This window comes from Podarcis muralis, chromosome 17, assembly GCF_964188315.1.
Source record: "Podarcis muralis chromosome 17, rPodMur119.hap1.1, whole genome shotgun sequence".
NCBI lineage: Eukaryota > Metazoa > Chordata > Lepidosauria > Squamata > Lacertidae > Podarcis > Podarcis muralis.
In genome coordinates, this window is record NC_135671.1 from 3,420,505 (window position 1) to 3,445,450 (window position 24,946).

Consider the following 24,946-nt stretch of genomic DNA (forward strand, 5'->3'; position numbering starts at 1 on the left):
GAACCAGGTGCGCGTCAGCTTGGTTGCTTTGACCGGTAAGGTGTCCTTCAGAGTACACCTCCTTGCCTCATCTCAAGCCATTGCCTTTCTCCATAGGGCTACCAAACCTTCAGGGCTACCAAACTGGAACTGGGAGCCAGCAGGCTTCCTCAACCTTGGCCCTCCAGATGTTTTTGGCCTACAACTCCCATGATCCCTAGCTAGCAGGACCAGTTGTCAGGGATGATGGGAATTGTAGTCTCAAAACATCTGGACGGCCGAGGTTGAGAAAGCCTGGTGTAGTGGTTAAGAGCGATGGACTCGTAATCTGGTGAACCGGGTTCGCTTCCCTGCTCCTCCACATGCAGCTGCTGGGTGACCTTGGGCTAGTCACATTTCTTTGAAGTCTCTCAGCCCCACTCACCTCACAGAGTGTTTGTTGTGGGGGAGGAAGGGAAAAGGAGATTGTTAGCTGCTTTGAGACTCCTTAAGGGGAATGAAAGGCAGGATATCAAGTGCAAACTCCTCCTCCTCTTCCGCTTTTTCTTCTTCCTGGTTCAGTCCATATTCTCAAGGGCACTTTTGTGTTTTCTACTACATTGGGCACTTCCAGAAGAGGGCTTAATTTTCATGGTCTATTGAGATATTGCTAACAGGTGGCTGGCAATAGGTGTTGTTGTTTTAATTATTGCGTCCCCCCTAAGAATGTTATACCTGGATTAAATAGGACTGGGGTGGGGGGGAGAGATATGGACTGGTGTTTTGATGTCAACTTAATTACTACACTTGAGTAATTAAGGGGTAGTGGGAGGGTGGGCTTGTCTTTCTCTGCCTACAGGCACTCTTATAGCTTAGACTCACATAATAGCATCACAATGATTATACAACACCAACAATTTACATGACGGCCCTTGATTCCCACTTCAACCATTGTAAGGTTGATTTTATTCTCCCACCCGTTCCCACCGTAGATCTTCCTGGGCACCATTTTGTGGTTTGCCTCAGGTGCCAAAATGCCTTGAGCCTGAGGGAAGGAGCTTCCGGCACAAGGGGGAACCAAGGGGAAGCAGGCGCAACCCTTTTGCATCACTTACTTGGAATCTGTGGACCAGTGACAAGCATAGATCTTAGCCAGGTGTCCACGCAGAGTCCTCCGTGTACGCATCTGAATGCGCCCAACCACTTCCAGCCCGGACACAAGCTGCAGAGAAAGGAGGAAGTTTCAGTTTCTGCCTTCAAAGGTGCATGGCGGAAGGAGGGACAATGTGTGTATGAACACACACTGTCATGGCTGCATGGTATTAGTTCAGCTCTCCTTCCATGTACACAAACCGCCTTAAACAGGGGGCTTCTGGCGGAAGGAATGGTGGGTTGATAGTCTCGGCTCTCTGATGACAGGAGATAATTACGTGGTGATTGATGGTAATCAGACTGAATGTCTAACAACCAGGCACTCTGAGATAAAGAGTGATTGAGGGAATAACCTCAAATGCTCTGATCAAAGCCGTTTTCTGCCATCTGCGCCCAGGGGCTCAGATGGGGGCTAAAATGAGCTGGCAAGCCGAGGAACTAACATCTCACTCAAAGAACCATTCGTGGTCAGAAGATCTGCACCCTCTCTTTCTTAAAACATTTTTGGCACCAGAAAAATTGTAACTTAGATATTTCTCTGTCTGCTGGTAGAAATTTACGATCGGGAAACTTGTAAGAGTCTCGAAGAAGAGAGGGGAAGCTGGCTAAGGCAGAGTGAAAAGCCTGAATTCTGGTTGACAATAAAGATTAAACAGAGGAAGGAATTCTTTGTGTGAAAAATCTTTATTCCTTTTTCCTCTTCTTGCCACTGAGTAACTGAAAGTTAATCAGCTTCCCTCATGTGATGGCCTGGGAATCAGATTCGGATGCTGAACCTGAGGGATCCCAGCCTGCACAGGATTCCCCACCTCCAGAACCAGCTGAGCTGGGGCTGGGGCATGAGCCTAAAGGGTCCTCACCTGTGCTGGATCCTCAGGTGCAGGCACCGGCAGAGTCTGCTCTGGCTCCTGAGGTGATGGAGGATCCATTGCCTGCAGGTGCTCCACTCTCAGCCCCGTCAGGGGAAGCTGAGGTTGCCTCTGGGTCCTGTAACCCTCCAGCCTCTCCTGAGCTGCAGAGGCTTGGGGCAGAGAGGCGGAGGGAACTAAGTTCCCACAGGAGGAGTGCTCGCCTCCAGGCCAGGAGAGGCGAGTCACCTGAGGATCGGGGCTGCCCTATGCCTCGGGGGAGATAAAAGCCAGCCAGCCCCAGCCCCAAGTTGCAGGAGCAACATTGTTGGTTGTCAGTTCCAGCCTGATCCCTGACCTGCTTCCCTGCCGGAGCTCCTGATCTCACCTGACGCCGTGCCCTGCACCCAGCTTCAACTTCTATGGATTGCCTTCATTGTACACCATCGACCTTGGACTGGACTCGGACATCACCTCTCGGTTCGCTCCCGGGACCAGCACACCTCACTGCACTTGAGGACTGGAGGCCACCTTTGGTTGTACAGTACAGGCTGCGTGACTCTATACTCCAATGCCTAGTCACAGCTACTCCTTATACCCCCCTCCCATCATCTGCTGCCTGAGGCGACTTCTTCCTCTCTTCTTTGCCCTAATGGCTGGGCTGGCCCTGGCCACAGGTGATTACGGGAAACTCCACTCCTCTCTTCGGAGCCCTGATGGATTCTTCCCTTTAGACAAATTCTGCCCAGACACAGTGATTTAGTATCAGCCCTTCCTACCTGTGCAAGCGTAGTGTCCGCACAAGCTTTTCGGGCATCCTGCAACAAAGGAGAGATGGAGTGAAATTGCAGGCAAAAAGAGGCCTGGAGATCTTCTGTATCTTTGTGGAAGCTGGCTGTCTCAGATTACCTGGCCTTGGAATAATAATAATAATAATAATAATAATAATAATAATAATAATAATAGAAGAAGAAGAAGAAGAAGAATTTCATTTATTAAAAAATTGAGAAAAAAATAGGAGAAAAAAGGGTGAGTAAAAGAATATTAAAAAAAATACTGTTACATGACCATACATTTAATATACAGATGTGTTTATTCTTATTATCCTAATACACATATAATTATCAATAACCTAATATGTTATGCGTAAATTCATACCAAATATCACTGCATTTATACAAAGAAGGTCTGCGTCTATAACAGGGCTGCAATGTGTCTGGATTCCCCCAGACATTACTGGGATTTCAAAGGCGGAATTGATGTTCGGGGGGAATTTCCTGTAGGTGGCGCTTTCCTGAAGGTGGGGTTGCGTTTATGTGAAAGATTTTCTCATCTGGTTTATTTATTGTAAATGGCAAGGAAGATTGGGACTAGGGTCTTCCTGTTTCATAGCCTGGCCATCACACCATAGATGGAGAACCTCTGGCCTTCTGGATCAGTGTTTCCCAACCTCTGGACGCCGGCTGTTTTCGGACTACAATTCCCATCATCCCTGAGCACTGGTCTTCTTACTAGCTAGGGATGATGGGAGTTGTAGTCCAAAAATAGATGGAGACCCAAGTTTGGGGAACACTGCTTTAGATGTTTTTTGGACCACGGTTCCTACCATCCCTGACCATTGACCATGGAGGCCAAGAACATCTGGAGGGGGCTAGGTTCTCATCCTGGCTTACGCGCCCCGCCCCCCGCCCCACATTACCTCAATCTGCTTCTTCAGCTGCTCAGCTTCTTGCTTCATCTGCTCTATTTCACCCATCTTGACAGGCTAGCGTTGGGCCTCCCACTCGGGGTCACCTGGGTCCTGCGGAAATGAAGAGAGAGGTTGAGGTGGCCACATCCCAACTCGTTCATGTCTCCTCCAGCACCTCCTGTTCATCCAGATCTCAAGAGTTGCTTGAATGCCGTTTGCCAGAGTGTGTTACTCTGCAATTTCCCCTACAAAGCAAAATGTTCTGCAAATTTTGGGCCAGCCCAAAAGCAAAGCAGCGACTTTTACCACATCGCTCTGTTGCCACAGATTGATGGGGAAAGCTCACTAGGAAAAATCCATGAGCAAGAGTGAGGTGTGTGTGTGTGTGTACATATAAAATTAATGTGTTATTCAACCATGTGTTTTTACAGCCTATCTTGTTCTGTTTGCCATTTGTAAAAGGTATAGCCCCTAAAATAGAAAGCACAGTTAAATAAATCCACTTTAATAAAATATTGAATTGTCCACCCACAGTACTTAGATTCCAAACAGGCTACGAAATGTGTGGCCCATCCTGTGGACTCCAAAAACCACAAGTCCTGTGTCACACCACGTCTCCACAACTTCTCCCAGTCTCTTCAGCCTTCGAGCCATAGCTGTCAACTTACAGATTTGAAAATAAGGGACCAGCAGCCTCGAAAATAAGGGATCAGTAGCCAAAATAAGGGATCAACAATTACTTTGATAAAATACATAATTTGTTGCGTGCAAATGGCTTTAGATACCTATTAAAGGTAAAGGTACCCCTGCCCGTATGGGCCAGTCTTGACAGACTCTGGGGTTGTGCGCCCATCTCACTCAAGAGGCCGGGGGCCAGCGCTGTCCGCAGACACTTCCGGGTCACGTGGCCAGCGTGACAAAGCTGTATCTGGCGAGCCAGTGCAGCACACGGAACGCCGTTTACCTTCCCGCTAGTAAGCGGTCCCTATTTATCTACTTCCACCCAGGGGTGCTTTCGAACTGCTAGGTTGGCAGGCGCTGGGACCGAGCAGCGGGAGCGCACCCCGCCGCGGGGATTCGAACTGCCGACCTTTCGATCGGCAAGACCTAGGCACTGAGGCTTTTACCCACAGCGCCACCCGCGTCCCTTAGATACCTATTAGGTCCTATAAATTACCATATAGCATATATTCAACACAAAAAAACAGCAACAATTTGTTGTTGACGAAGGACAGCTGGGCATAGAAAGGGCCCCATTACCTAAGGGACATCATCAATAAGGGACAGCAGCGGGACATGGCCCTGCGATAAGGGACTGTCCCGCCAAATAAGTGACGCTTGACAGCTATGCTTTGAGCTGATCCACACTATACATTAAAAGCACATGATTTCCCCCAAAGAATCCTGGGAGCAGTAGTTTGTAAAGGGTGCTAGGAATTGGGAGCTCTGTGAAGGGGAAACCGCAGTTCCCAGGAGCCTTTGGGAGAAGTCATGTGCTTTAAATTTGTGCTCAATGTGCTTTAAAAGCATGGGGTGGAAATGTCATCCACTTCTGTTTCCCCCCCTACCAGAATTTCCCCTGCTGTAGTCCATTGTTGGGTAAGTTTGACCGCTTACTACTGCCTGGTGCTTCTATGTCTTGAACAACAGCAGTGGGAGGCAATAATGTCCATGACACAACCCCCCCCCCAAAAAAAAACCTTCACCTGCTGATTTTTGCAGGTCAAACTTCTGGTCTTTAGGCAACCCTAGCGCTTAGTCCATGCAGGGCTTTGCCTGAGATGTTTTGGCCCCTGAGGCAGAGCACCAGATGGCACCCTCCCCTCTCCACCAGGGAAGAAGGGGTGAATGAAGATCTACCATATTTTTTGCTCTATAAGACTCACTTTTTCCCTCCTAAAAAGTAAGGGGAGATGTGTGTGCGTCTTATGGAGCGAATGCAGGCTGCGCAGCTATCCCAGAACGCAGAACAGCAAGAGGGATTGCTGCTTTCACTGCGCAGCGATCCCTCTTGCTGTTCTGGCTTCTGAGATTCAGAATATTTTTTTCCTTGTTTTCCTCCTCCAAAAACTAGGTGCGTCTTGTGGTCTGGTGCGTTGTATAGAGCGAAAAATACGGTACACCAGGAACAAGGAGGGGAAGAAAGATCGACATTGGGATCTGCTGCCCCGGTGTATTCTGCAGCCTGAGGCAGATGCATCACCTTGCCTCATGGGTGAGGCAAGGCCCATGACCCTTCCCCTTCCACTTCCTATTCTCTCCTGCGCATGTGCCCCTTGCATGTTTTGCAGAAATGAATTGTGCTGGAGAGGAATGCTTGGAAATGGTTTGCAAGTGTGCGGCCTTGGAGTTCAGTGTCAAGTGTGGCTGATTTCTGAATGAAAAACCCATTTTCTTTTTCCTTTAAATTAGCCAAGCCCAGAAGGCTGGGGCACTCCAGACAGAACGTAAAAATTATCCTGTGAACAACAAGAACAACAACAACAACAATAATAATTATACCCCGCCCATCTGGCTGGGTTTCCCCAGCCACCCTGGCAGCTCCCAGCAAAATAGTAAAAACATGAAAAAACATCAGACATTAAAAACATTAAATACAGGGCTGCCTTCATTTCAATAAGCTTCTCTCCTCACCCATCCCACTAACCTCCTTTTCGGTATTAGTGATGCATCTAATTCCCTTCCACCCATTTCAGCCAATTCTGGTCGTGGTCTTTGACGGACATTATTTAATGGATTTCTAGTCAGCTCTTTAGGGGATATCATATCCTCCTGAGGTGGGTTACAGCAAATGAATAAAGCGCAACGTTACAATTCCAAGATTTAAAATTGCGTTTTGTTCTTGTTTAGTTGTTTAGTCATGTCCAACTCTTCGTGACCCCCTGGACCAGAGAATGCCAGGCCCTCCTGTCTTCCACTGCCTCCCTCAGTTTGGTCAAACTCATGCTGGTAGCTTCGAGAACACTGTCCCACCATCTCGTCCTCTGTCGTCCCCTTCTCCTTGTGCCCTCCATCTTTCCCAACATCAGGGTCTTTTCCTGGGTGTCTTCTCTTCTCATGAGGTGGCCAAAGTCTTGGAGCCTCAGCTTCACGATCTGTCCTTCCAGTGAGCTCTCAGGGCTGATTTCCTTCAGAATGGAAAGGTTTGATCTTCTCGCAGTCCATGGGACTCTCAAGAGTCTCCTCCAGCACCATAATTCAAAAGCATCCATTCTTTGGCGATCAGCCTTCTTTATGGTCCAGCTCTCACTTCCATACATCACTACTGGGAAAACCAGAGCTTTTACTATACGGACCTTTGTATTGTAATTGCGTTAGGAAAACAATTAACAAGAGTAAATGAGTAGCAGCAGACTCTACATTAAAAAGCACACGACTCCCCCCCAATAACCCTGGGAAGCGTAGCTTGTTAAGGGCGCTGGAGATTGCGCCCCTGTGAGGGATAAACTACAGTTCCCAGTAGGGTTTCACCCATCCTATACACTACGGGATTATCCCTTATTTCAATGTAAAATGCTATGTTCTGTATTGATTCAATACAGGACATACCGTAGTTTGTCCTGTATTCCCCCTATTTCTGCTTTGCTGCTGGACACTCTCTCTCTCTCTCTCTCTCTCTCTCTCTCTCTCTCTCTCTCTCTCTCTCTCTCTTCTTTCCTCCCCCCCCCCTCCTAATCCCACCTCCAAGGAAGAGCAAACCAGGGCAAGGCTTTCATGTTGTCCCTTCCCCTTCCCTGCAGCTTCGTCTGGGAGACCAGGCCCCATCCCTCAGAGAGCAACAGGTTCTGAGTCTCTAGAAAAAAAGCGGTTTTCGGTCAGTGTAGCCCAGAGACCCGAGTTTTGAACATAATATTTGAGAGGAGGGGAGAGAGCAGCTCCCCACAAGACTTGCCCTCCCTCCCTCCTTAATATTTTTTATCTCCTTCTGAAATTGATCATGTGGAACAAAGCTCATCCCCTCATCAGAACAGGCCCCCCTATATATTTACAGTGGTACCTCGCAAGACGAATGCCTCGCAAGACGGAAAACTCGCTAGACGAAAGGGTTTTTTGTTTTTTGAGCTGCTTCGCAAGACAATTTTCCCTATGGGCTTGCTTCGCAAGACGGAAACGTCTTGCAAGTTTGTTTCCTTTTTCTTAACACCGTTAATACAGTTGCGACTGACTTCGAGGAGCAACTCATAGCACGCGGTGTGGTAGCCTTTTTTGAGGTTTTTAAAGACTTTGGTGATTTTTGAAGCTTTTCCAAAACTTTCCCGACACCGTGCTTCGCAAGACGAAAAAAACCGCAAGACGACAAAACTCGCAGAATGAATTAATTTCGTCTTGCGAGGCACCACTGTATTTTTGCCCTGGCCTGCATTTACTGCTGTACAGTACTGCATGTGTGCGACAGATTTACAAATTTGTGTGTGTATGTGTGTGTGTATTTGTGTGTGACAAATTTTAGAGGGGCCAGCCAGTTAGGCTGCAATAGGTTGTAATGGATTGCTTTGAAGTCATTTCAGCACCAGGTGGTGGCGACGGGGGTGGGTGGGGTGGATCACGCCCCCCCACCCCACCCACTGCCATCCTGTCCTGTATTTTGCCAGAACAAAGGTGGCAAAACCCTAGTTTTCCAGGATTACTGAGGGGAAGTCGTGTGCTTCAAATATAATAATAATAATAATAATAATAATAATAATAATAATAATAATAATAATAATTATTATTATTATTATTTATTTATTTGTACCCCGCCCAGCTGGCTGGGTTTCCCCAGCCACTCTGGGCGGCTTCCACAGAGACCAAAAATACACTAAAATATCACATATTAAAAACTTCCCTGAACAGGGCTGCCTTAAGATGTCTTCTGAATGTCAGGTAGTTATCGCTTTGACATCTGATGGGAGGGTGTTCCACAGGGCGGGCGCCACTACCGAGAAGGCCCTCTGCCTGGTTCCCTGTAGCTTTGCTTCTCGCAGTGAGGGAACCGCCAGAAGGCCCTCGGAGCTGGACCTCAGCACAGTGCGTACGCAGCCTTGGTCTCTCTTTGATCACATCAAGCCAGCCATCCTATTTTCTGCTGTGCTGCTACTAAGCAGGAGCAACAGGTGGCAGTGCTGAGAGAGGAAATTCGGCAGCGCCCTAGGTAGCTGCTAGCACTTGTAGACGCTGCCTCACTCAGGGTGCTTCTCCCACCCCCAGCTCAGTTCCTGCGTGTTGACTTGGCAAACACCCCTCCGCTGTGCTGCCCGGCTAGGGACGTCACCCAGTTAGAAAGAAATGCTAACTGATTCATCAGATGAGTTTTGAAGGATGAATTAATTGGTCCAATCTGCTGTTTTGGTTGTTTTTATCCTGGCCCGTCTTGTGGGTTTTATGCTCTTTTTCTATATAATTGGATTTGTACTGTTTGCTTAATGTGTACGGTACCATTGTTGCAAGCTGTCCTTTTTAGGCTGAACGGTGGAACTGAAGAGTTTTGAATGCACGTAATCGGATAGTTTTTTTATGAAAAAGGCAGCTTTTCCTGCTTTGTAGATGGCACATGCATACGTCATAGCGGACCACATCTTAGAAGAGGGGTTCCGAAAGGGGGAAGCCCTCTTCCAAGATGGCACTGGCCATCTGCAATTATTGTAAGAATTTCTAGTAAAAATCATTGGCATTTTAAAATAGGGCTGTCTGATTAATTAGATACAGTATGTCGTTTCTGGTCATTTTGAATGTTGTTAAATGAATGAATCCAATGGGATAAATCTATTGGAGGCTGAAGCTGTAAGCAAAGGATTTAAAACAACGGCAACTGTGGGATTGAGGTAAGGGGCTGGAACAGCTTAACGTGTAACTTTTCAAACTGATGCCAAAGTTTTGTCTTCATTTTGTGTTGCAAATTCCACATATTGTCCTGAGTGATTGATACTCAAACCAGAGGCCGTAAGTATCCCCCCAAACCGTTGTCCAATTAACTCCAAACCAGTGCCATTTTTTTTGCAATGATTTTGTGCTGTTTTGTACCTTGAACCCCTTGTTTTGTGCCACCCCCAAAACTGAGCAATTCATACAGGAAATCAGGCTTGCAAGTTAACACCTCCCCCAATCCAACACTGTCCGATCCCCTCCAAATTGATGCCAAAGATTGTGCTCGTGTTGTGCCATGAACCCCAAATTTTGTGCTGCCCTCCCAAACTGAGTTTTTAATACTCAAACTGGGGGCCATAGGTCCCATCAAAAAAAAACCCCAACATTTTCCGGTGTGGTGTAGTGGTTAAGAGTGGTAGACTCGTAATCTGGTGAACCGGGTTCGCTTCCCCACTCCTCCACATGCAGCTGCTGGGTGACCTTGGGCCAGTCACACTTCTATGAAGTCTCTCAGCCCCACTCACCTCACAGAGTGTTTGTTGTGGGGGAGGAAGGGAAAGGAGAATGTGAGCTGCTTTGAGACTCCTTTTGGTAGTGATAAAGCGGGATATCAAATCCAAATCCAGTGCCAAAACTTTGGTGTCAGTTTGTAGGGGACCCAAATTTTTGGGATTACACATTAATGAAGCTGGTTGGAACGTTAACATGGGATAACAGGATGGCGAAGAGGCTAAAGATCAAAAGGCCCTGCATGCCCTTAAGAGGCCAGGAGACTGTCATGTGAAAATTGTCTGAATGTATGGCAACAAGGGTTTAGAGGAGGGTCATTCATCACTGACTCCTCTCTCTCCACCAGCATCACTCCTTCGTCAGACTCCACTCACACCTGTTCTGCGATGGGCCACGGTGAGAGTTTCAGGTTTCAGGATGTTCTCTGGATGTTTTGCATCTCGCCTGATTATCCCAGTTAAGACTGGTGGTAGGAATATATTATTTGAGCGTTTCAGGGAGCGGCTGGTTCAGGGAGGAAAAAGTGCACAGACCTTTGCCAGTTCAGAAATGTCCCCAAGCATTTCTTTCCTTCTTCCTTGCTTTGGAGAACTGCTAGTGCCATCTGTGTTCCCCAAGCAAACAGGGAGAGAGGTTTCAAGGGCAGAGCTACCTACAGTGGCTTCATTTTCTTTGGATGGGAGATGGCGCTGGAACTTTCAGAGTGTTGTCGCAATGTTGACTTTATTTGCAAATATACAAGTGCAGCCGTGGCAAATAGGCAGCAGATCCCTGCTTCACAGAGATGCCCCATTTTTTCTCTATCCCCATCTTTGTTGAAATGGCAAACTGCCGTTCATCACATACAACACCTTGCAGAGCCCTTGTCCCAAACATCACCTCTGCAGATCAGGAAACCACCTGCATAGCCATTAGAGCAGGCATAGGCAAACTCGGCCCTCCAGATGTTTTGGGACTACAACTCCCATCATCCCTGACCACTGTTCCTGTTAAGTAGGGATGATGGGAGTTGTAGTCCCAAAACATCTGGAGGGCCGAGTTTGCCTATGCCTGCATTAGAGAAATATTACAGTTCTTTAGCCAATTGCCTGGCCACCACGCATTCTGAGGCTGGGCGGCGGCGAGATTTCATTTTTAAGAAATACTTTGTGAAAAGGGTTAATACCCCCATGGCGTTGGTCCGGATCCCCTACCTAAATGCCAAGCACCTTTCAGTTTTAAAAACCCCATAGGAGATCCTAGTCACAGATTGCATGTTGATTGGCCCAAAATAATCAAGCCAGAATAAACCTGCATGTTGCGTGGCAGAACCATGATTGGATCTCTTGCCATTAAAATAATAACTGTAAAAACAAAACATTAAAAAGCATCTGCAGGGTGTCCATACTAGATCAGGGCAGGGGAGGGATGTTTTAACTTCTCCTGCCCGTGTTGTTTACTTGATTGAAGTCCTCTCCCAAATATGCTAATAACCCCACTGTGGGGTGAAGGCAAGACAGAGGTATCCATATTTTGCCTGACTTTTTTCTTCAGCAACTACAGGATGGAGGAATTAAATGGTGCCAAAGGGAAGAATTAAACACCCTCAGGTGCTGTTGTCCACATCCAATGTGACCTCCCATTGGGTGATTCTATTGTTTTTATTGTTTTTCTATTGCCAACAATGGTCCGTATAGTTAAAGCTATGGTTTTCCCAGTAGTGATGTATGGAAGTGAGAGCTGGACCATAAAGAAGGCTGATCGCCGAAGAATTGATGCTTTTGAATTCTGGTGCTGGAGGAGACTCTTGAGAGTCCCATGGACTGCAAGAAGATCAAACCTCTCCATTCTGAAGGAAATCAGCCCTGAGTGCTCACTGGAAGGACAGATCCTGAAGCTGAGGCTCCAAGACTTTGGCCACCTCATGAGAAGAGAAGGCTCCCTGGAAAAGACCCTGATGTTGGGAAAGATGGAGGGCACAAGAAGAAGGGGACGGCAGAGGACGAGATGGTTGGGTAGCAGGAGGCAATGGAAGACAGGAGTGCCTGGCGTGCTCTGGTCCATGGGGTCACGAAGAGTCGGACATGACTAAACGACTAAACAACAACAACAATAACAACAACAACAAATTGTTTTTAATAGGTTGTAACTTGGCAATCAGAGCAATGCTATAGCCACACACCACACTCTTAAACCACATGGCTTTCCTCCAAAGAATTCGGGAGACCGTAGTTTACCGCTCACAGAGCTACATTTCCCAGCACCCTTAAACTGCCACTCCCAGGATTCTTTGGGGGAAATGTGCTTTAAATGTATGGCGTGTAGGCTTTGCTCTTGGTCTTCAGACAGCACCAGAAATTTCTCAGGCTTCACGTTCTGCAGGTAACCTCATCACCCACCTCTCCACTCTCTTTCCTCAAGTTTTTTCCATGTCAGGCAGATGGATTTTTCCTGCTTCTTGCATCAAAGGGATACAATGGAGTCGCAAGAGAGTTGTTTACACTTCCTTGACTGCCACTAACCCCACTTCGCCCCTAAACTTTGCATATTATTTTGGAGTTATCAGTCTGGAATAAACTATCTCTTGGTTTTATGCTTGGAATTGAAGAGCACAGACCAGAAATTTCTATACTTTGCTTTGATAAATATGATTGATTGCCCCATCCGTACTGCAGGTATAAAAGGCTTGTTGAAGCATATTAACTAATCTGCATTGAAGGGACATTGAAAATAAAACTTTTCAGGAGTGACAAGGGAATTTGCGCCAGCAGAAGTGAATATGCGCCAGAGAAGTACCGTATTTTTTGCTCTATAAGACTCACTTTTTCCCTCCTAAAAAGTAAGGGGAAATGTGTGTGCGTCTTATGGAGTGAATGCAGGCTGCGCAGCTATCCCAGAAGCCAGAACAGCAAGAGGGATTGCTGCTTTCACTGCGCAATGATCCCTCTTGCTGTTCTGGCTTCTGAGATTCAGAATATTTTTTTCCTTGTTTTCCTCCTCCAAAAACTAGGTGCATCTTGTGGTCTGGTGCGTCTTATAGAGCAAAAAATACGGTAGCTGTTGTACAAGAGCCAAAGTCCCTCTTAACTTCTTCTAGACCCCTTTTGTTTGGACTCTGGATGTCTCTCAGTTCTGTTCACCTTCCACACTTCTCCTTCATGTGCTTTCTTTCTCGATCTTCAAGCAAAACCAGCCTTTCTGGGTTGGAAGAAGATCTGAAGTGTTTCACAAATGAGATGTCATAAAAAGACAAGCTCCCCCAGTTTAAAAACTAGGCAGTTTTCTCTCCTGTTTTTCTTGTTGCAGAGAGCCTTGACAATGCAAATTGAAATGATGGCTGCTATTTTTCATGAGGTACCACAGGATTAAAAAAAAAAAAATTCTGGCCCACAGCTGCTACAACCACACTGGATCCTTATTGTGGTTTCTGTAAGGGTCAAAATCTCACATGGTCCTCAAGTTACTAGACAAGCTGAGCAAATCAAGGCCATTGAACAAACAAACTGAACACAGCCAGAATCTCCAGTCCCAAACTAGCACTGTCTGAAGCACTGGGCAGGTCCTTCGCACCTTCCCTGTGGTTCACCGTTTCCCACAGTTCAATGGGTATGGTGTAATCCGCTCTCTTCCTGTCCCAAGAAGAGAGTTGAACTTTGTGATGCCAGGATACTTGAATAGCTGTCTGTCTTCAAAGGTGCCTCCCTTTTGCAAAGGGCTGCCATCTGATGTAAGGAAAGTGGCTACCAAGGACAGGGCCTTTTAAGTGGTGGCACCTCAGTTAAGGAATGCTTTCCTTAGAGAGGTCTTGGTGCCTACTTCATCGTACTTTCAAGAATCAAGGAAAGGCCTTTTAGAGTTAACTTTAGTCTTGCTTATTGTTTTTATCTGGCTTTTAAGATCTTTCTTCCTGTACAAACTGTACTTTTAATTTTTCAAAATTATTTTATGTAAAACACCCTGGGAATTTCAACTGAAGACTGGTATAGAAATTTTGATGGGTGATCATCTTCTAGGACAAATTTTCCTCCCTCTCTCTTCATGCAATACTCCATCCTCTTATTTATGGCTGTTCTGTGAGTTTTCCCATTTATAATATTTCACTTGCCTTAACCTTCCTGTAACTATAGCAGTGGTGGAAAGGCCAGTAGATCTACGTGTGCATCTCTGTTGTTTCCACGTTTGATGTTTCGGGAGTTTAAAATTGGTCCTGGCTTGGGGCATCTGTTCAATGCATCGGCAGAATCTTCCTTGAATCTCTTCTGCATGTGCTTTAGTCTGAATCTTGTCTGAGTTGTTGTCATGGCCCAGTTTATGGGCAGACAAAGTCCCGGCTGAGGACGTCAGGACCGGGGGCAAGATGGCGGGGTGGGAGCAGGAATGAGAGTCCGGAAGCCAGGAGTCAGGAAGCCCAGAGTCTGAGGGTCAGAGAGCTGGGAGTCAAGAAGCCAAGGGTCTGAGGATCAGGAAGCAAGGAGTTACGAAGTCAAGGGTCCGAGGATCAGGAAGCAAGGAGTCAAGAAGCCAAACGCAACAAGGCAGGAAGCATGTTGCTGTGGCAAAGAGCCAAAGGGAAATGCTGACCTTATATCCCTTCTCGGCTCTTGCCACCAGGTGCTGTGAGTTACCAATTGGCCTCACCTGTGCGGCCGCGCCTTGCCTCGCCAGAACAAACTTAGGAAAGCCCCAGTCCTGCAAATCCCTACCGGTCACAGGGCCTGGCTCCCGCACCAAGAGACTCAGTAATATTTATAGTGTTTATAGTGTTCTTTTAACGACACAGCCCTTGGTCTTATTATTCTTGGAGGCGAATGTGTGGTTCATTAGAGTGGGCAATAGGCATACAAGCAAAGGAAGACGTGCAGCTGTCATGTTATCCTCTGCAAAACAGTTGTTTGAATATGACAGCCTTTTCCAACTTGAGCCCTCCACACAACAACTCTCATCAGCTCCACCCAGCACAGCTGTGCTAGATGGGGACTGATGGGAGTTGTAGTCTTAACCAGGACGCAAGGGTACGCAATACCAGCACCTTCCCCTCTTCCTCACATGTTAAAAGTGTGGCACTTACTGTGGCAACTTCATGGCGAGTCCCGACCCGACACCTTTTTTTCTATAAAAAAGAACTGGTCTTAACAATCAGGAGGGTACCAGGTTGGCAAAAGCTGGAATTGGCCTCTGACTTTTCAGTTCCCTCTCTTTTTCTTTGTCTTGTCTAAGGCCGGAACTGAATCCTGGCCCAATTTGGCCCAAGCTCTCTGCTCTGCTCCAAGGAGAAACACCCACCTGCCTCTACATCCCTAAAGCCTGCCTTTTGTTGAATCTGTTTGGCAATTCACAGTGCCAGACCCTCCAAGTGTCCCTATTTTCCAGGGATGTCCGTGTTTCTGAGTTGATCCCAGAATGTCCTGCTTTTCCTTAGGATGTCCCTATTTTCATTGGAGACATGTTGGAGTGTATGAAGTTATCCGACCCCTGAGGCGTCTGAAGGCAATCTTGTATAGGGAAGGTGGGTTTTTTAAAATGTTAATGTTTTATTATGTTTTTATATATGTTGGAAGCTGCCCAGAGTGGCTGGGGCAACCCAGTAAGATGGATAGGGTATAAAGAGTAACATTATCATTATGGAATGGGACGTCCCTATTTTCATCAGAGAAACGTTGGAGGCTATGTTGCAGTGCCAGAGTATAGCAAAAGCATCAGACACGTGTGTCCTGTCTCCCTGCACCCCTGGAGGTAATGGAAGGTGAAAGCAGTACAACATTATACTGGAGGACGAGGAGGAGGAGGAGGAGGAGGAGGAGGAGGAAGAGGAAGAGAAAGGAGGGATTTGAGGTTTCTGCAGTGTAACACAGTGACTAAAAGTGGAAGTTATGAGCTGGAAAGCACCTGGTCCACATTTCACTGTGGACCCTCCCTCTTCTCAGCCTTAACCCTCCAAGTACGACAATAGGATACTTTTCCATTTCTATTTATTTTGCTAGTTCTAGGAATGGTGTTAGGGTTAAAGCGAAAACAGCAGAGACAGGTGGCACCTGAAAGATGAAGGCTTCCAGCTGCAAGCACACACTTACTTGGGAGTGTGCCCCATGGTGTTTAATGGGGAATTACTTCAAAGTAAAGATGCATAGAGCTGGTCTGCACCAGATTTATGGTGGCATAAGCTTTTATGGGCTAGTGCCTCCTTCGTCAGATTAATCATCCTTGGCGGACCATTTCTGCCTCCCTCCCTTCAACGGTCCAGCCAGGTGTGGCCAGGGAAGGCCTCTGAGCGAGATCAAAAGGCCATGGGACACAAGATCTTTGGAAGATCTGTGACATTTCTATTCCAAGCCCATGTGTGATAAAACATCAAATGAGTTATTAAAAATATGGCAGTGGGACTAGAGCCATTGTTCCTTCTTTCACAATGCCGTCCCACCATTCCTCTCTAGAACTCAGGCAGAAGGGCCATTTAGGCAGCTGCCAAGAAACAGGGGAAGGTTTCACCACAAAGAAGAGAACACACAGATTTGCGTGACATTTGCATTGGCTAATTTGTATGTATAGGCGCACGTTTAAAAATAATGGCTGGAATTTAAACAGAAACACAATACATCCCTGCATGGTGGGGAAGATTGCGGCCAGGTGACCTGCAGATTGCCTGCTCGGTCTTCCGCCCAGGTATTAACACTCAATGGGCCACTGCGACTCCCCTTAAGCCTTACAGCAGACTGGGGTCAGAGAGCCCTTCAAAGAGAGGCTGTCTCTAAACAGACTCTGTAAATACGCTGTAATGTGGGGAGAGTGGCTACCCTCTGGGGGAATGTACCCTGTGTCCTCACAACAATTTGGTGAAGAAGAAGAAGAGAGTTTGGATTTGATATCCCGCTTTATCACTACCCGAAGGAGTCTCAAAGCGGCTAACAATCTCCTTTCCCTTCCTCCCCCACAACAAACACTCTGTGAGGTGAGTGGGGCTGAGAGACTTCAAAGAAGTGTGACTGGCCCAAGGTCACCCAGCAGCTGGATGTGGAGGAGCGGAGACGCGAACCCGGTTCCCCAGATAACAAATCTACCGCTCTTAACCACTACACCACACTGGCTCTGGTGAGGTTAGTATGAGAGGTTAAGTCCTTGCCCACAGCTATCCAGGGGTGTGGGCTTTGAACCCCCTTCTTTCCAAACTAAGGCTTTCTCTACGACCCCAGATTGCCTCAATTCCAACCTCTCTGGCCACCCTCCTAGCACAGTGCTTTGCCCACCAGCCCTGCCTGGCTGCAAACGGTGCCAGTGTCCATTCCTCTGCCTCTAATGGGTGGCAGCCTCCCAACTCTGTCTACAGCCCCTCTCCTGTCCTGTGAGGGCCCCAAATCCCTGCTACTCCTCCCAGCTGCTGCTAACCTCAGCCCCACATTGAAGGCACAGCTCTATTGCCTCCTGGGTTGTTCTTCCATCTCCTCGTCTTCTCCTTGTCCTATTTCCAAATCGTACCTCCCTTCCCAACTTCTCTTTTTGTCATTCACCACCCGCTCCGTCCCCTAACTTCTCGTTCTCCTTTAGCTATTTTTACGCCCCCGTGTTCATTTCGGGGAAGGAGGCGTGATGGGGGTTGGTGCCTTACCGCGTGCGGCGAAGTTTGCACCGCTGCAAAGGTGAGGGGTTACTAAGCTGGCAGAAGAATCCTACGCTAGGGCAGAGGCTCACTTATTAGGAGGGATAGGAAGGGCTAAATATAGCAGGAGGGTGAGATGGAGCAGCTTAGGCTCAGGTCTCCAGCGGAACCTTCCAATCTCACAAAGGGAACAGTCTAAATGAAGGCTGGGAATTGTTCCCAACCTCAGAAGGACAAGAAGCCACACACAAGGATAAGAATAACTCGTAGCTCCCCCTGAAGCCTCAGCCCTGCTGTACCCTACAGTAAGTGGCAGAAAGCAAATGTTGGCCCGGAAATGCAGCAAATTCTGCAAATTATTTCAGTGGACATACAGTAAGAACCGCAAATATAGAATCCACCTGCTAGTCTTCTTTAAAGGAAAACTACATTGGGAGTTCTAAAAATGTAAAGATGTTAATGTTGTTGCTTAATTCTGCCATTTCACAGGAAGCAAAAATTGGGGGCAAGAAAGCAAGGTGGGGGATGTTTATTCTAAGTATTTAATACTGCTCTTCAAGCATATTCCTATGACAGTTTTTTTAAAAAATAGAATAAATAGCATGTACATAAATAAGTAAAAAAAAAAAAAAAGGTAAAAGCCACAAAAAAAACTATACAGGCAGTGATAAATAAATAAATAAAAATCAGCATGGTTAAAATTGGGTTCCGGAAATGCAGCAAATTCTGCAAAGTATTTCAGTGGACATACAGTAAGAACCCTGCCCATTGAACCAGACCTGAAGCTGATCTGGCATCAAAAGAAGCTTGTTTCGAGGCTGGGGAAAGCCAGGGACATGCAGACAGCCCTGCTTTCATATACACAAGGCAGAACCCGTGATGCTAATGCAATACAATCAGCACTGCTTTTCTAGAAAAAGAGGTGCTGGAACTCACCATCAGCGCCTCCCTTGTTCTCTTATAATGGCAATGGCGCCCACCTGAGAGGTGCCGGAATTGAGTTCCAGCTGGGGGAAAAGCCCTGAATACAATCCATCTAAAAATGACAAAATGGTAAACTCGCAGAAAGAAAGAAAAAAAACCCACTTTGGGTTTTTCCCTACAATCAAGCAGTATATAAACTTTATGAAATAAAATAAACAATAAATAAAATGGAGGTGGACGGTTGGAGAGTGTGGGCCATAGTACACCTAAAATATATTAGTTTTTACAATAGTGATTCAGTAAGATGTCCTTCCAAGTGGTAACATATTTTACCTCTACCTCGCCTTTAAAAATAGATGATCGAGCCTGAAATGCAAAAAACATATTGGCTCTGTGATTTTTTTGTTGGGTTATGACTGTGTTCAGTGGATTCCCCCCCCCCCCCCCATACCCTGGCTGGGACCAGCATGGCTGCCTGCACTCCTTTGTTTACAGCTCTGAATGTGATCATGTATGGTAATGGATACAGAATCATAGAATTATACAGTTGGAAGGGATCCCAAGGGTCATCTAGTTCAACCACCTGCTATCTAGGAATCTCAACTAAAGCATCCACGACAGATGGCCACCCAAACTCTTCAAGGAAGGAAAGGTCACCACCTTCCAAGGGAGTCTGTTCCACAATTGAACAGCTCTTACCACCAGAAAGCTCTTCCTGATGTTTAGTTGTAATCACACTTTCTTGTAGCTTGAAGCCATTGGTTTGAATCCTACCCTCCAGAGGAGGAAAACAGAAAGTTGCTCTACCTTCCATTGGATATTTAGATATTTGAAGTTGGCTATCATATCTCCTCTCAGTCTCCTCTTATCCAGGCTAAACATACCCGACTCCCTCAACTCTTCTTCATAAGGCTTGGTTTCCAGGTCCTTCATCATCTTGGTCGCCTTCCACTGCACACGTTCCATCCAGTTTGACAATATCCTCCTTAAATTGTGGCACCCAGAACTGGACATGGTACTCCAGGTGTGGTCTAACCAAGGCAAAATAAAGCAGAACTATAACCTCCCTTCATGTGGGCACTGTACTTCTGTTGATATAGCCTAGAATAGAATTAGCCTTTCTTTCTTGCTGTATCACACTGTTGACTCATGGTAAGCTTTTGGTCCACCAAGACCCCTAGATCCTTTCCACATGTACTGCTAGTAAGCCAGGTGTCCCCCATCTTATATCTGTGCATCTGGTTCTTCCTGCCTAAGTGCAGAATCTGACATTTCTCCTTACTGAAATTCATTTAGTTAGTTTTGGCCCAGTTCTCCAGTATGTTAAGGTCATCTTGGACCCCGATTCTGTCTTCTGCGGCGTTAGCTACCCTCCCAGTTTGGTGTCACCTGTAAATTTGATGAGCATCCCCTCAATACCTTCATCCAAGTAGCTGAACGACAATGGGCCCAGGACAGAACCCTGAGTCACCCCACTTGTCACTTTCCCCCCCAAGATAATGAGGAACTATTAGTGAGCACTCATTGGGTTTGGTTAGTTAACCAGCTACAAACCCACCTAGCAGTTACCTCGTCCAGCTGAAATGAGCTTACGTTTTGCCCTGTTGATTTTGTTGGGACATAAGCATTAACTTTTAAATGATGTGACCCTGTAGGCTTGTTGTGTTTCTCACATGTTATACATAAATCCTGAATAGTTCTCAATAGATAAATAGATGCTTGATTTACTTTACCTGTTACAGTGTAGGGTAGAATGGAAGCTTTAATTAGGTGATCAACTAAAGCTTTCCTTGTTTAATTAAGGAGTTTGAGGGTTAAGAGCACACTTGTTTATTTTCTGATGCTATCTGGGTCATGTTTATCTGATTTTAAGTGAACTTTAGAGACTTTATCACATTCGTATCCTGCTCTTTGTCCAAGCAGTTTAGAGGGGCATGAATATGTTAATCCTATTTTATTCCCACAACAACCCTGTTTGGATGGGTTAGGCTGAATATTAATGACTTGTCCAAAGTCATCTGAGGTCTTCATGGCTGAGTAGGGATTTGAGCCCAGGTCTCCACAAATTCCAGCTCCAAAACACTATACATCATCCATAATTCTGTAGAACACATTATGACATTTAAAACAAATAAAACCCGTCTTTGGCAATTTGTTCCACCACTAAAGAAACAAAAACAAAAAAATGGAGGAGATGCTTCTTCTGTTGCTACTTCTTCAGCTATAATGAAGAGTTATGACAGCTGTGAAAATAACTACAAGCTCTTCTATTCTATAATAATATCTTAGTTGAACCTACCTAGATGCCTCAGCCTTACACACATTAAAAATAACCTGTTATTACTATCTGAATTCTTCCTTTTTGTTCTTAAAAAGTGCCCCATGTCCTGTATACGGTGCTTTGCTAATGCCACCAGTGATTGCATTTATCTTCTTTGCAATATCTTAATACTACGTTATCACATCTGGTTGGGGCTGTTATATTCTTTCGGTCCTTCTCAGCAGTGCTAGAGCACCTAGACAACTTCGCCTATGTTATAGCTATACAAAATATGGCTTTCCCCGAAGGACTGTACCATAAAACGAGGCCTCTAGATCCGTCTTCACTGACTGGGTGCCTTCTAGATGTTTTGGACCATCACTCCCATCAGCCACAGCCAAGACAGCCAGTGGTCAAGGATGATTCAAGCTATAGTACAGCAAGTTCTAGAGAGCACTACGTTGGCTACTGCTGCTCTAGGATAAAGCACCACACATTAAGGCCAATAGCCTGGATAGCTCAGCTATTGGTTACAGCATGGCGCTGGTAACACCAAGGTTGCAGGTTCGATCTCCACTTGGGGCAGCTGTATATTCATTCCTGCATGGCAGGGGGTCAGACTGGATGATCCTCAGGGTCCCTTTCAACTCTGCAACTTCTATATGAAGAAAGCTCACACTGGTAGTTACCTTAGGACCACATCATTAAGGGCAAGAACCAATGAAAGCTGGCCATATGTTCACCTGATATGTGGAAAACAAACCTGGTGTGGAACAAGTATGTGAACGATACCTCTGCTCCAAACCAGCAGCATTTTCCCAAATATAAGAAACTGAAATATTTTCTACATTAAAAAAACCCCCCAGAGTATTTGGTGACTCTGTTTTGCTTTCCATACATTTCATTGATATTATCAGGACAAGCTGTTTAGGGTAGGATCACTCAGTTTCCCCCCTCATGACTATGTGCATGTGTGTGCTTGTGGTTCAGTTAGCAAAAGGAAGCTCCGGCTGTGCTTACGTCCAATGCCATCCAAGACATTTTGCCACCTGAGGCGAAGACCAAGAGGGTGGACCGAAACCAACTGAGCTGGCAGCTGAATCTTCACTTTGGCACTGGAGACATCTCAATATCTCTTGCCACACCTGAGGGCAGCCAGCTACCCTAGAGCTGCAGAGGCATGCCGTGCGGCACACACCGCTTCAACCCCTCACTGAACCTGCTGCCTCAGGTTGCCCAACGATGGGGCCGGACCTGTAAGTTTTTGCAGACTGGCAGCTGACCGTTACACAAGCAGTCGGCCGAAATAGCAACAACTCTGAGGGATGTACTCAGTGTGCCTTGGCCCACCAATGCAGGGCACCTCCTGGCGTTGCTGTGTGGGTGCCACTTGCCTGTACAACAGAGTGGTGTGAACTTTTGTTTTTGAGACTTAAATCAGCTAATGTCACAAATTGAAAGGAAACGGACCAGTGGGGAGGAGCAGGCAGTGCAGATTCCTCTGCCTTGAATTTCTACGGCACCCCAAGTTTTCCTCTTGAGGCAGGGAAGGTGGGTGAAGGCTATGGCAAAGAGCTGTAAATAGAAAAGGGAAAGGCACGGAAGGACGTGGGATTAATAGATGTCTTGGGATTCCATGTAATCCCTATGCAGGCAGGACTTGCTTGTCCTGTTGACCCTGAGCTCCTTCAGCACCGGATAGAGTTGATCCACCACCATTCTTACCCTCCTCCTCCTGCCAGCAGAGATCAAAGGGCAGGATAAAATTACCCTGATCTCTCCTCCTCTATTCCTTCAGCTCCCACCAAATGTTGTGGATTCTTTCTCCAAAGAGAACTCTAAAAGTACGGTGCAAGGGTGAGAATCTGAAGCATGTGGCTGCCAGCTCATTACATTAGGGCGTCCTTCAGGACATTCTGTGGAATATCCTTTTCTGGGAGAAGCGGGACTCCTGGCCCTCTCTCCTTTTCAGTGAGCAGAACAGAACTTGTGCCAACCTGCCAACTCTGAGGTCCCACTTCAGGCAGGATGCGTAAATCCTTCAGGACAGCGAAAAGTACAGCGGAAAGCTTGTTCACCATCACTCATGAAGCCTAGTCGCTTTTTAGTTTGTAATGAGTTCGTCAGTTGATCGGTGATAGAGATAGATAACACTCCTGTTGCCTTCACAAGGGACAATATGCACACCTCCGCTCCACAAACTACAGAGATAATGGGTTGGGGGAATGTAGTTTTGTGAAAGTAGCCCCAGAAACAAAATCACTTTTACGCAATCGCCTCTCCCACAACCTTCTTAAACCAGGTCTCTTTCAACACCCTAGGAAACCCAGAATTTGCATTCCACCAAGTCAAAAAGCGTGAGGGATTTGGGTGCTATAAAACAGGGAGAGGGGAGAAGAAAGAAGAAGGGAGTCTACTCTTACCGTTCTCTATGGGCTGAACCCTCCTGCTCGGGACCCCCTGGCTCCCTGGGTGGGGGGTCTGGCTCCTTCAGGCCACGAGGTACCTGCTCCCACTGCTAGTTCACTTCAGCGGTTTGTGTTCCAGCACCAGCGGCAGTCCACACGCTTGGTATCTCTGGCTGGCTCTCAACGTCTCATCCTCTCCCAGGACAGATCTCCCTGTGGGGAGCTGGGATACTGTGGAGGGAAGGGTGGGGGTTTGGGGGAGGGCCAATTCCAGGAGCAGCATCAGGCAAATTAAATCAGACACCAGAGAGTTGGGGAAATCGGATTGGGATTTAATGCAAAGCAAGCGGGTTGGGAGGGGAGAGAGAGGGAGAGTTATGTGCTTTCTCGAAAGAGGGGGGGGGAGCACATCCAGAGAATGTTGGTGTGATTCATTTGTGTTTTGCATTAAGATAACAGGAACGATCCCAGGGAGAAAATATACATGCATATTTTTTTCCCTTCCATTTTATGGGGAATGGGTCTGGAGGGGTATCCAGAGGCAGGCAGGTTGTATTCTGGCGAAACCCACTGTCCTCTTGTGTTTTGGCGAAGCCCACCTTAGGCTGGGAAAGGGCAGCAATGGGGACACACACCTTAGGGCAATAATTGAGGCAACTGTATTCTAGAAAAAAAGGTGTGCGGTGAACTGGCAAATGCATTTGGTCGAAGGCCTTTTGGCAGCTGTGTTCTGGGATGCTGCTGTAGAGGGATTATCTTGGCCTCAATCTCTTTTAATCTCTCCTGCAGCTTTGGCCCAAGCCTGAGATAAATACCTTTTAACGGATCGCATTCTGACGTCAGGAAGCCATCAATCTAATCAGCTGGGCCACTTCTGGGCCAGAGGTAGCCCACCATGCTGAGAGGGCCAGGGACCTCACATGGATCTGAGGCCGACTAGCCCCCCGACGGGCTAGTAATGCGCCCTCTTCCTCCCGCAAAATGAGCATCATCTGTGACAACTGGATTTGAAATGAGCTCTGGATGTACAAGAGAAAAGGGCAATTGGATAGGGCAGCAGATGTTGCAGAGAGAATGGAAAGGGGGAAACGCATTTAGTTCTCCCCGGTTCCCTTTAGAGTAGGATAATAGTGATAACACTTAGCATTTATATTATTCATTTCAAGCATTCTTGGTGCTTCAGTAATCCTTTGGGCAGCCCCGTGTGGAAGCACAGCATTAACCTCATAATGCAGATGAGTAGCTAAGGCTGAGATTGCTATTTGCCTCTGGCTACCTAATGAGTTTTGCGAGTGAGGCGAAACTTTCGAGTTGAGGCATCTTAGCTTCTACTCAGCAGCAGCAGCAGCAACAACAGGTGGGAGCAAACCACCTATCAGTTTTTACCAGAATCGCATTGAAGCAAATCCCATATCTTCCCAAGCTCATTGGGACTGGATTAGCTCCCATCAAGTGGCCAGGCAGTCTGGAGCCACAGACAACGTATGAAACGGATCTTCTCTATGTTCATCCAGGGCTGTTTTTATAGCACCATGCTTAGCCCTCAATCCTGGAATGGCAAGGGTTAAGCCTCTCCCCCCCCCCACCCCCAGTGCTATAGTCTGGATCCAATCCAGTAGGGTTTTGCTGCTTTCAGACAAAGGTTGCTTCCAGATGACCCGTTTATTGACCATCCTTCCTGATTTGATTGCACAAAGTTTGCAGGGTGGTATTATAACGTTTGATGCTTTTGCGCTCCGATCTGTTTTCAGTGAGGTTGCACGACGAAAACATTTGCTATCT

At 46.7% G+C, this 24,946-nt stretch overlaps 1 protein-coding gene across 1 annotated transcript in view; it reads right to left on the reverse strand.

Annotated features, from left to right (window-relative positions):
* GNB3 (G protein subunit beta 3) overlaps positions 1 to 24,565 on the reverse strand; it is a 32,132-nt gene extending 7,567 nt beyond the window's left edge. The window contains exons 1-4 of the mRNA XM_077921658.1: positions 23,180 to 24,565; positions 3,658 to 3,759; positions 2,738 to 2,776; positions 1,074 to 1,180 (exon numbers count right to left, since the gene is read on the reverse strand). Of these exons, the coding sequence (XP_077777784.1) occupies positions 1,074 to 1,180; positions 2,738 to 2,776; positions 3,658 to 3,714 (203 nt within the window). The 5' untranslated portion in view covers positions 3,715 to 3,759; positions 23,180 to 24,565. The remainder of the gene's footprint in view (positions 1 to 1,073; positions 1,181 to 2,737; positions 2,777 to 3,657; positions 3,760 to 23,179) is intronic.
* Between the last annotated feature and the right edge of the window lie 381 nt (positions 24,566 to 24,946).